Here is a 12,253-nt window from a genome sequence, read left to right as displayed (position 1 = left end):
GGGTTACAGGTATGAGCCATTGTGCCTGGCCTGCTTTTGTTTCTTGCAAAAAAAAAAATCATTTAGCCAGCTGACATATGCAAAATTTTAGTTACTGTAGATCATTACCAAATTTATATTTTGAAAACAGTTATATCTATCTATTGGTGCCACTTTTTCTCTTTAACTGATAGGCATCTCCCTGATCATTTGCTTACATTTGTTGAATAATATCAAATAGAAATGAAAGGTTTTTTTTGTTTTGTTTTGTTTTTGAGATATACAGTTTCACTCTGTTGCTGAGGCTGAAGTGCACTGGCATGATCTACAACCTCTGCCCCTCTGGTTCAAGCAATGCTCATGCCTCAGCCTTCTGAGTAGTGAGTAGCTGGGATTACAAACATTACTACCATGCCCGGCTAATTTTTGTAGTTTTAGTAGAGATGGTGGTTTCACCATGTTGGCCAGGCAGGTCTCAAACTCCTGACCTCAAGTGATCTGCCCGTCTCAGCCTCCCAATGTGCTGAGATTAAAAGTGTGAGCCACTGCGGCCCACCTGAAAGTTTAGTTTTTTGTTTTTTGGGTTTTTTTAATCTTTTTTTTTTTTGAGGCGGAGTCTCGCTCTGTCACCCAGGCTGGAGTGCAGCGGCCGGATCTCAGCTCACTGCAAGCTCCACCTCCCGGGTTTACGCCATTCTCCTGCCTCAACCTCCCGAGTAACTGGGACTACAGGCGCCCGCCACCTCTCCCGGCTAGTTTTTTTTGTATTTTTTAGTAGAGACGGGGTTTCATCGGGTTAGCTAGGATGGTCTCGATCTCCTGACCTCGTGATCCGCCCGTCTCGGCCTCCCAAAGTGCTGGGATTACAGGCTTGAGCCACTGCGCCCAGTTTCTTTTATTTGAGACAAGGTCTCACTATGTTGCCCCTGTTGGAGTGCAGTGGTGTAATCAGGGCTCACTGCAGCCTCGCCCTCCCAGGCCCAAGCAATCTTCCCACCTCAGCCTCACAAATAGCTGGGACCACAGGCATGTGCCACCACCCGTGGATAATTTTTTTTTTTTTTTTCCAGAACAGAATCCCACTCTTGCCCAGGCTGGAGTGCAGTGACGTTGATCTTGGTTTACTGCAACCTCTGTCAGCCCCCCTTGCTGGTTCAAGCGATTCTCATGCCTCAGCTTCCCAAGTAGCTGGGATTACAGATGTATGCCTCCACACCTGGCTAATTTTTTGTATTTTTAGTAGAGACAGGTTTCACCATGTTGGCCAGGCTGGTCTCGAACTCCTGGCCTCATGTGATCAAACCCACCTTGGCCTCCCGTAGTGCTGGGATTACAAACGAGATTACTACTATTACATTTCAGGCTGGGATTACTGTGCCTGGTTTGGGAATTGAAGTTTCTTAGTGTTTGGAATAGTTTAAAACGTTTTTTATTTAGAAATTTCTGGGTTTTCAAATGTATATGGATTGGTCGGGCACCATGACTCATGCCTGTAATGCCAACACTTTGGGAGGCGGAAGCGGGTGGATCACTTGAGGTCAGGAGTTTGAGACCAGCCTGGCCAACATGGTGAAACCCTGTCTCTACTGAAAAAAAAAAATGCAAAAAATTAGCCAGGAGTGGTGGCGGGCGTGTCTGTAATCCTAGCTACTTGAGAGGCTGAGGCATGAGAATCACTTCAACCCGAGAGGCAGAGGTTGCAGTGAACTGAGATCGTGCCACTGCACTCCAGCCTGGGCAACAGAGTGAGACTCTGTCTCAAGAGAAAAAAAAAAAAAGGGTATATGGATTAAAACTAGAGTGACAAGGATAGTTGTTTAGAGGTGACAACTAGACTATGTTACCTAGTAGTTTTTTTAGTTCAATTAGTTGTATAAATGGATATGTGTCATCACAGTTGGCACTAAAAACAGCAAGAAGGTTATAAGATATTCAATACTGGGTTAGTAAGTCAAGTCACAGTCAAAATCTGCTGCTTTGGAAGACAGGTTAGTTTACTAAAAGTGATGTATTGGAACACAGACTATAGTCATTTCTTTCACCTGTCTGATAGATAAAACCTTCCAGCCAGGCGTGGTGGCTCATGCCTGTAATCCCAGCATTTTGGGAGTCCGAGGCGGGCAGATCACTTGAGGTTGGGAGTTCGTGACCAGACTGACCAACATGAGGAAACCCCGTCTCTGATAAAAACAAAATTAGCTGGGCGTGGTGGCACATGCCTGTAATCCCAGCTACTTGGGAGGCTGAGGCAGGAGAATCACTTGAACCGGGGAGGCGGAGGTTGCAGTGAGCCAAGGTCATGCCATTGCACTCCAGCCTGGGCAACAAGAGTGAAACTCCGTCTCAAAAAAAAGGAAAAAAAAAACCTTCCTCCAGTACAGACTTGATGTGAATTTAAATATATTGTGGTGGAGTGGGGGTGGTGCACACCTGTAATCCCAGCACTTTGGGAGGCCAAGGGAGACAGATTGCTTGAGTCCAGGGGTCCAGGAGTTTGAGACCAGCCTGGGCAACATGGCAAAACCCTCTCTGTGAAAAACACAAAAGTTAGCTAGCAGGGTGGTGTGTGCCTGTAGTCCCAGCTACTAGCTACTTGGGAGGCTGAGGCACAAGAATTACTTGAACCTGGGAGGAGGTTGCAGTGAACCGAGATCACACTACTGCACTCCAGCCTGGGCAACAGAACAAGGCCCTGTCTCAAAAAAAAATATATATATATATATAATATATTACTGCTAGCCAACATGAATATTATATAGTACTATAAATATTTAACTGTACATAGCACATACAAATACATAAGTACAACCAATATATATTTTATATAGTTATAATATATATTATATGTATATAAGAAATATTTAAGCCGGTTAGAATTGTCATGTTAATGTGTCCTTTTAAAGGGGAGTTGGAAATAAAGTATCTTGAAGAGAGCTCTGGCCTAAATGTCATATCTCTGGACTCTAGTTCTAGGTTAGATTCCAACAAGGCTAGTGATCTAGGACTAAATATGTTTCCTGAGTCTCAGTTTTGTTTCTTAAAATCAGGAAGTTTGAGTTTGTGATTTTAAAAATCTGTAACATTAATCCTGTGATTCTTTTTATTATTATTTTTTGAGACCGAGTCTCACTCTGTTGGCTCAATGCAACCTCTGTCTCCCGGGTTCAAGTGATTCTCGTGTCTCAGCCTCCCAAGTAGCTGGGATTAGCACGCACCACCACACTCAGCTAATTTTTGTATTTTTAGTAGAGACAGGATTTCACCATGTTGGCCAGGCTGGTCTTGAACTCCTGCCTTCACGTGATCCACCCGCCTCAGCCTCCCAAAGTGCTAGAATAACAGTCATGAGCCACTGCGCCCGGCCCTAATCCTGTGATTCTAAACAATATTCAAATTGTGTTAATTTCAGAAATTAAGGACTTATTTCCATTCACTTCTGCATGGCCTCATGCAGTTCCATGGCTTCAAATACTGTGTATTACACATATATTCTATAAAATGTTGAGGACCCATATCTCTCCCACCTCTATTTGTAGCTGTTATTTCCTGGACATCTAGTAGGTACCTCAAATATCACATGACTGAAACAAAATCAATGACTTTCTATTTCCTCCACCAAATCTGTTGCTCTCATACGTTTCTCATCTCCACAAATTCACCACAGTCCACAATAGCTCTTTTGAAAACCTGGCAGTCATCTTTTATTCCTTCCTTTCCGTCATAGCTCACATCCAGTTTATCTATTGGCGCTTTGAGAGCTGCTTCCAGAATACACCCAGAATCTGGTCATTTCTCAGTCTCCACTGTTTAAGTCACTGGTGGTTTCCTATGTCTTTTAGGCTGAAATTCACATTCCCTACCTGCAGCCCACATCCAAATGATTTACAAGGGGATTCCTAACCCTCCTTGGTGTCCATCCTGTCACTCATTAATTAGCTCAGGCCTTCTTACCTTTGGCATGGACTGCCAGACCCTCCGTCTCTATCCCTCTTCAATGTTTCTCACAGCTACCACAGGTGGGCAGCAAGCCATGGTGGAGGGGGGACAGGGGGAGCATAAACTCATCTTGGAGTGTCACTCGTTGGTTTGCTTTTTTTTTTTTTTTAAATCAACTATGTTGAGGTAAAATTTACATACAATAAGTCATGTACAGTTAAAGGGTACAGTTCAGTGAATTTTTTAAAAATGTGCAAATCTATTCAATGACCACCAAAATCAAGATAACAGAACGTTTCCATCATCTTTAGGTGTAAGAAAGTAAAATAGTACAGAGGCAAGTAAAGTAAAAATGTGAGCCTTTCTCCAACTCCATTATAGCTTCCCACAAAAACAACTCAACATTTCTGTGTGTGTTCCATGAGACTAGTCATTCACAATACATATATAGTTTTTGGTGCCCAAACTCTTGAATAATGTTCTCAATCTTGACTGTACTTCAGAATTACCTGGGAAGCTTAAAAATTCCTAATGCACAAGAAGCACTCCAGGCCAATTAAATCAGAACATAGGGGTGGAACCCAGGCTTCTATTTTATTTATTAATATTTTAGAGATGAGATTTCTCTCTGCTATCCAGGTTGGAGTGATCATAGCTCACTGCAGCCTCAAACTCCTGGGCTCCAGTAATCTTGCTTCAGCCTCCCCAGCTCAAATGATCCTCCCACCTCAGCCTCCCAAGTAGCTAGAACCACAGGCATGCCAGCACACCTGGCTAATTATTTTGCTTATTTTCTGTAGAGGGTCTCACTAAGTTGCACAGGTTGGTCTTGAACTCCTGGGCTCAAGCCATCCTCCTGCCTCGGCCTCCCAAGGAGCTGGGACTATAGGCATGAGCCACCATGTGTGGCCCCTTTTTGTGTTTTTTATTTTATTTTAAACTTCCCAGAGAGAGAATGTTGAGAACTAATCTTTTACCAAAGTATTTTTAGCTCTTTGTTCTCTGCTAGGTTAACACCTACTCGGTCTTCAAATCTCACCTCGAAGTTCACTTCCCCAGGAAACGTTTTTTCTGAATCCCTCTCCAATGGTGGACTCTCCTTGCCGTATTACATCAGCTTGTGTTTTTAGTTAAGTCTATCATTATTATTATTTTCTTTGCAGAGACGGGGGCTACGTTGCCCAGGTCTTGAACTCCTGGGCTCAAGCTATCCTCCCGCCTCAGCCTCCCAAAGTGCTGGGATTTCAGGCGTGAGCCACTGCGCTGGCTTAGTCATCTCTATTTCCCCCGCTAGACTGAGCTACCCAGGATCTAGCAGAAGCCTGGCATATGACAACACATAAATGAGAGAATGTATACATGAATAAAGAGCGTGTATGCAGAAAGTTGCTGCATTATGTAGCGCAAATTAAGGCAGACATCAGCCTCCCCAACGACGCCTCTTTGGCTCTGGCGCGAAACATCCTCCCGGGCCGGCAAGGCTGAGTCGCTACGCTCCATCGCACTAATCAGCCGGGCGCTGGGGCCCGGACGTCGGGGCCAAGCCATCGTCTTTCGAGGAGGCCGGCGCTGTGCGCCCTCCAGTCGAGCGGGGGCGCTGTGGAAGAGCGGCAGCTTCCGGTCGGCTTTTCTCTTCCTTCGGCTGCCGGCGCCAGCACGTCCTGTTTTCGTTGGCCGCGCTGGGATGGCCGCCGCCGGTGTAGCCGTAGCTAGTGCTTAGCGCGGATCTTTGCCGGGCGCTGAGGGCAGCGCAGTCTCCTTGTTTGTCCCGTTCGCCTGCGCGTGGTACTCAAGGGCACCAGCATTCCCGCGGTCGGCAGCATGGGTCGGGAGTCACGGTGAGGCAGAGCACCGAGCGGGCTAGCGGGCGAACGGCTTCTTGGGGTCGTGAGAAGAGGCGGGAGTTGAGGTGGCCGCCCGGCCAGGCCTGGCGCGGCCCCACGTGCGGCCAGCGCTGCCCCGCGGGCATTGGAAGGCCTGGGGGACCTCGGCTGAGGGAATGGTTGTGCTTGGGCCAGCGACGGCTTCTCCTGGACTACTATCAGAAGGTTCGAACCCCTGGAGCGGGAACAACCCTCCAGGACGTTAGTGACTGGGCACCACATCCCGCCACTTCAAGGGAGCCTGCCCTGATTACTTCAGTTAGAAGTGATCCCAGTTGGATTGCTTATTACGTCGCATTTCCAACGTTTCCTCGACTCCCATCATTCTGTATTTTAGTTCTTTGTGCGCTTATGGTCTTTTCCCAAGTTACATGAAAGTAGCTTGTGGGCAGACATTTTTACCGCATCGACAGCACTGTACACGACTAGGCTTTTACTGGGCTACGATAAATACTTGTTGCGTGGGCATTTACTTCGCAAATAGATTTCGTATTTCTTTGTTACCTGCTTTTCTGTCCTTTGAAGTTATGGACTGTGAGCTCTTATTAGAACTATGAGATCTCATCACAACTTTAGATTGTTGATAGATTGTTAGGAACCTTGAGAATTTTATGTTAAAAATGACTATTTGCTATGTATTTAGCAATGACTGAGAGATATTTTATGTCTAGGAACAGTGAAGGCTTTTGTTTTTAATGCTAACAGTTCTTTGTTGAGGTAAAATTAACAGTCAGGGAAATGGACAAAACGTAAGGGTAAAACTTGATGAAATTTAGGAAGTATGTAAACCGTGTAATCATCACCTGGATGAAGATAAAGAATATTTCTTTAACTACAGAAAATTCCTGTAACGGTGTTTTAAATCTCTTGAAGGCTGGCCAGCCCAGAAATCTGGAAGTGATATTTATTTGACTCATTTTTTCTCTCTCACTACCCACAGCCTGTTAGGTACTACATCCTTTCCCCATTCTGGCTGTCCCTGACTTAATTGAGGCCCTAATTGTTTATTGTCCAGACTACTACACCTGTTTTAAATTGATTATTCTCTGAATTGATTGTCTTCCTTTATTGCTCTCCTAATTATTAGATCCCTCACACTACAGCCAGAGTGACACTTCTGAAGTAGAGATAAGAACATGTCATGCCCCTGACTTAGTCTCCATTGGTTCCTACTGCTTCCAAGATGAAATTTAAACTCTGTGACTGCCTTCAAGGCCCTTCACAAGAAGATGCATTCTAGCCCTTCAGCCTTCTCCTTTACCTCTCTGCTGTGCATGGCCTGTGCTCTAGGTTTGTTCAGGGAATCATGAAAGGCCCAGAGGTGGGAAGGCTCAGGGTGTTAGAGAAATAGCTAAAAAGCCCAATTTTTCTACATATGTAGGTTTCATGGAGGGTTTTAATCTTTTTTGAGAAGTAGGAGGTGGGTCCTGAATAGGACTTGGGTCCAGAAGGTGGGTGGATTGTAGATTTTGAAGATAGCAATTTGTTTGTGAACCTTTGAAGATTTTGAGTAAAAAGGGTGTAACAGAATCAGAATTCTCCTTAGCAGCAATGAGTAAGATTTGATGGAAAAGGGAATAGAAACAGAAAGACCACAGTCTTTAAGAATCTCCTAGGTAGATAAGTCTGATATAGAATAGTGATAGTTGGAACTCTGTGGAGGTGATATAATGTGAAGGGAATTACAGAGGTGAAATTGGTATTACTTGGTGTTTTTTTTTTTGTTTTTGAGACAGGGACTTGCTCTGTCGCCCAAGCTGGAGTGCATTGAAACAATCTTGGCTCACTGCAACCTATGCTTCCTAGGTTCAAGAGATCCTCCTACCTCAGCCTCCCGAGTAGCTGGAACTACAAGCGCGTGCCACCACACTCTGCTAATTTTTGTATTTTTTTGTAGAGACAGAGTTTCACCATGTTGCCCAGGCTGGTCTCAATTCCTGAGCTCGAGCTCTCTGCCCACCTCGGCCTCCCAAAGTGCTGGGATTACAGGCATGAGCTGCTGTGCTCAGCCATTTGGTGTTTTATTTATTGTATCGAATGAGAGCAAGAGAAAAATATTTACAACTAATGTTTTGAGCCTAGTGACCGGAAGTTGGTATGATTAATGGTTTGGGGAGGGAAGCGTAACAAGTTTGGGTTTCTACAAGTTGAACTTGAGGTGCTTGAAAGATAATTAGGTGCACTCATCTCCTAGTGATCTTATTTATATAGCTTTAAATAAATAGCCTTTGTATACTGATGACTGTCCAGTTTATATTTCTAGAGAAACCTCTTCCTTGAACTCCAGGCTAATATTTCAACTACGTACTATATATCTCCACTTGGATACCTAATATTCTGATCCACCTTCTCCCTGGATCTATTTCTCCCTCAGCCTTCCCATCTTAGTAAATGGCAACTGAGTGATTTCTTTTTTGCTGTTGCACTTGACATTTAATTCATCATTAAATCCCATCAGTGCTAGCTTCAAGATATCCAGATTTTGATACTTCTCAAAATCTTTCCACCTTCCATTTTGATCTGTGCCACCACTATTTCGTGCCTGGATGATTGCTGTAGTGCTGGTGTTTGCTAATCCTACCTATTCTCCTTTTGTCCTTGCCTCCCTTTGTTCGGTTTGTTGTTCTCTCAGCAGCCAGAAAAAGACTAAAAACATTAGGCCAGGTGCAGTGGGTCATGCCTGTAATCCCAGCATTTTGGGATTACATTAAGTGGGAGGATTGCTTGAGCCCAGGAGTTTAGACCATCCTGAGCAGCATAGCAAGACTCCATCTCTACAAAAAAAAAAAAAAAAAAATAGGTGGGCATAGTGGCACACACTTTTATGCTTTTGGTGCCAGCTACTTGGGAGGCTGAGGTGGGAGGATGCTTGAGGCCAGGAGATTAAGACAATCCTGAACAACATGGTGAGACACCGTCTCTACCACAAAAAAAAAAAAGTGGGTGTGGTGGTGTGTGCCTTTAGTCTCAGCTACTCTGGAGGTTGAGGTGGAAGGATTGCTAGGGCCCAGGAGGTCGAAGTTATAGTGAGTGGCAATCGAGCTGCTGCATTCCAGCCTGGGTGACAGAGTGAGACCTTGTCTGTCACTCAGGCTGGAATGAAATAAATAAAATAAAAATGAAAATAAATAAATAAAATAAAAATAAAAAGGATGCATGCAGTGGCTCATGGCCTCTAATCCCAGCACTTTGGGAGGCTGAGGCGGGGGGATCACTTGAGGTCAGGAGTTCCAGACCAGCCTGACCAACGTGGTGAAACTGCCTCCTCTACTAAAAATACAAAATTGGCCGGTGTGGTGGTGTAGGCCTGTAATCCCAGCGGCTTGGGAGGCTGAGGCAGGAGGATCGTTTGAACCCGGGAGGCAGAGGTTGCAGTGAACTGAGATAGTGCCATTGCATTCCAGCCTGGGCATCAGAGTTTTTTTTTTTTTTTGAGACGGAGTCTGGCTCTGTCGCCCAGGCTGGAGTGCAGTGGCCGGATCTCAGCTCACTGCAAGCTCCGCCCCCCGGGTTCCCGCCATTCTCCTGCCTCAGCCTCCCGAGTGGCTGGGACCACAGGCGCTGCCACCACGCCCGGCTAGTTTTTTGTATTTTTTAGTAGAGACAGGGTTTCACCGTGTTAGCCAGGATGGTCTCGATCTCCTGACCTCGTGATCCGCCCGTCTCGGCCTCCCAAAGTGCTGGGATTACAGGCTTGAGCCACCGCGCCCGGCCTCCAGAGTTTTTTATTTTAAAAAAATAAAATAAAATAAAAAATCAAAATAATTAGCTGAGTGTGGTGACGCCTGCCTGTAGTTCCACCTTCTTGGGAGGCTGAAGTGGGAGGATTGCTTGAGCCCTGGAGGGTTGAAGTTGCAGTGAGCTGTAATCATACCACTTCACTCCATCCTGGGTAACAGAGTGGGGCCTGTTTCTAAAAGTAAAAATAAGGCCGGGTGTGGTGGCTCACGCCTGTAATCCCAGCACTTTGGGAGGCCGAGACAGGCGGATCATGAGGTCAGGAGATCGAGACCATCCTGGCTAACACAGTGAAACCCCGTCTCTACTAAAAAATACAAAAAACTAGCCGGGCGAGGTGGCGGGTGCCTGTAGTCCCAGCTACTCGGGAGGCTGAGGCAGGAGAATGGCGTAAACCCGGGAGGTGGAGCTTGCAGTGAGCTGAGATCCGGCCACTGCACTCCAGACGACGACAGAGCGAGACTCCGTCTCAAAAAAATAAAAAAATAAAAATAAAAATAAAAACATTAACAAGGTTGTGTCACTCCTCTGCTTAAAGTCTTCCAGTAGATTTTCATCTTGGTGTAAGAGACAGAGTCCTTCTATAATGGCCAGTAAGGCCTTCCAGGTTTGGCTTGCCTGCTGTTTTTCTGACCTCATCTTATGGCACACTCTGTTACTCTTTTAACACTAGCCGCAACTGGCATCCTTGCTGTTCCTTGAACGCACCAGTCAAGCTTCCTCTTTAGGGACTTTGCATTTGTTCCTTTTGCATGGAAAATTCCCTGTGTATGTACATGGCTCCTTTATTTCCTCCAAGCCTCTGTAACAAATGTCATATTATATATAAACCTATTTTATACAGTGTTTGTTTCTTCACTTGTCTGCTGTCTTTTCCTTTACCAGAATGTAAGCTGCCTGAAGCTCAAAGGCAGGAGCTTGGTTTGTTTTGTTCACTGTCCTTGCCTCTCTTTCAAGACAGATTTTCCATCTCTACATGTGCCTGTGCTGAAGCAGAAGGGTTCATTTTTTTCCCTCATAATTTTAGAAAAATTCATAAAAGGTTCTGTGAGTGTTAAATTTGTCTGCTGAAATTATTTTTAGAAAAAATGTAATGAAATATAATAGAAGCTAACGGTGTTTGCTGAACTTAATCTTTGATTTACTGTTCTAGCCACTATCGAAAACGATCGGCATCACGGGGTCGCTCTGGAAGTCGGTCTAGAAGTCGCTCACCCTCAGACAAAAGAAGTAAACGTGGAGATGACAGGCGATCTAGAAGCAGAGATAGAGATAGGAGGAGAGAGAGGTCTCGTAGCAGGGATAAAAGAAGATCTCGGTCAAGGGACAGGAAGCGTCTGAGGTAAGACATTAATTAATTTCCGAAGGACTAGTGATAAATTGGGCCGTCTCAGCTATAGCAGGCTTCTTCAAAAGTGTGTTTTCAACACCCTTTTCTTTATCCCCAACTTGCTTGATTAGACCCAGAGGGCTGTGCCTACAAAGACTCTATCAAACAGTGTTTTATTTTATTATTTTTTACATCTTTTTTGAGACAGAGCCTCACTCTGTTGCCCAGACTGGAGTGCAGTGGTATGATCTCAGCTCACTGCAACCTCTACTTCCCGGGTTCCAGTGATTCTCATGCCTAAGCCTCCCAAGTAGCTGGGATTACCGATGTGTACCACCACGACTGGCTAATTTTTGTGTTTTTAGAAGAGACGGTGTTTTGCCATGTTGGCCAGGATGCTCTTGATCTCCTGGCCTCATGTGATCCTCCCACCTTGGCCTCCCAAAGTGCTGAGATGACATGTGTGAGCCACCGCGTCCAGCCATCAAACAGTATTTTTAGTTTGGAGACTTTAGGCTGTATTTCCTGTTACCCGAAGATATCCCTTGAAGCCCTCCGAGGGATGTACAAAATGAAGTAAAAAGTAAAGTACTGAGTTATATGCAAGGGGGTTCTATTTCAGTTCTGCTCCAGGAGAGCTGACCAAGGTGTTAATTTTGCTTTCCTTTTTTTTTCTTTTTTTTTGGCCACCCTTGTTGAAATTTGTAAAATTTCCTTCCTCTCTCCCTTCTTCCCTCCCTCCCTTCCTCCGTCCCTCTCGCCCTATCTCCTTCCCTTCCTCTCCCTCCCTCCTTTCTCCCTCTCTCTCTCTTTCTCTTCTTCCATTTGCTGAACAGTGTGTTTAGAGCAGCCTCTAAAGCAGACAGAAAAAGGAAACAAAGCAGACTCTCTCCAAGCCTCTTAAACTATTTTAATGAGCTGTCATAGATTTAAACTAAAGAGCACCTTAATCTTTATTTATTTATTTATTTATTTATTTATTTATTTATTTTGAGACAGAGTCTCACTTTGTCACCCAGTCTGGAGTGCAGTGGCGCGATCTTGGCTCACTGCAACCTCTGCCTCCGCGGTTCAAGTGATTCTCGTGCCTCAGCCTCTTGAGTAGCTGGGATTATAGGCATGCTCCATGATGCCCAGATAATTTTTGTATTTTTAACAGTGGCAAAGTTGGCCAAGCATGGTGGCTTACGTCTGTAATCCCAGCCCTTTGGGAGGCTGAGGTGGGTGAATCACAAGGTCAGGAGTTTGAGACCAGCCTGGCCAACATGGTGAAACCCCGTCTCTACTGGAAAAAAAAAAAAAAAGAGTTAGCCAGGTGTGGTGGTGCATGCCTGTAATCCCAGCTACTTGGGGAGGCTGAGGCAGGAGAATCACTTGAACCCCGTGG

At 45.1% G+C, this 12,253-nt stretch overlaps 1 protein-coding gene across 1 annotated transcript in view; it reads left to right on the top strand.

Annotated features, from left to right (window-relative positions):
• The first annotated feature begins 5,576 nt into the window (after positions 1-5,576).
• DDX46 (DEAD-box helicase 46) overlaps positions 5,577-12,253 on the top strand; it is a 74,135-nt gene continuing 67,458 nt past the window's right edge. Inside the window, exons 1-2 of the mRNA XM_038007717.2 lie at positions 5,577-5,753; positions 10,690-10,878. Coding sequence (XP_037863645.1) covers positions 5,737-5,753; positions 10,690-10,878 — 206 coding nt within the window. The 5' untranslated portion in view covers positions 5,577-5,736. The remainder of the gene's footprint in view (positions 5,754-10,689; positions 10,879-12,253) is intronic.

This window comes from Chlorocebus sabaeus, chromosome 23 (assembly GCF_047675955.1).
Source record: "Chlorocebus sabaeus isolate Y175 chromosome 23, mChlSab1.0.hap1, whole genome shotgun sequence".
Classification (NCBI taxonomy): domain Eukaryota; kingdom Metazoa; phylum Chordata; class Mammalia; order Primates; family Cercopithecidae; genus Chlorocebus; species Chlorocebus sabaeus.
This window is presented reverse-complemented; position numbering and strand designations above follow the sequence as displayed.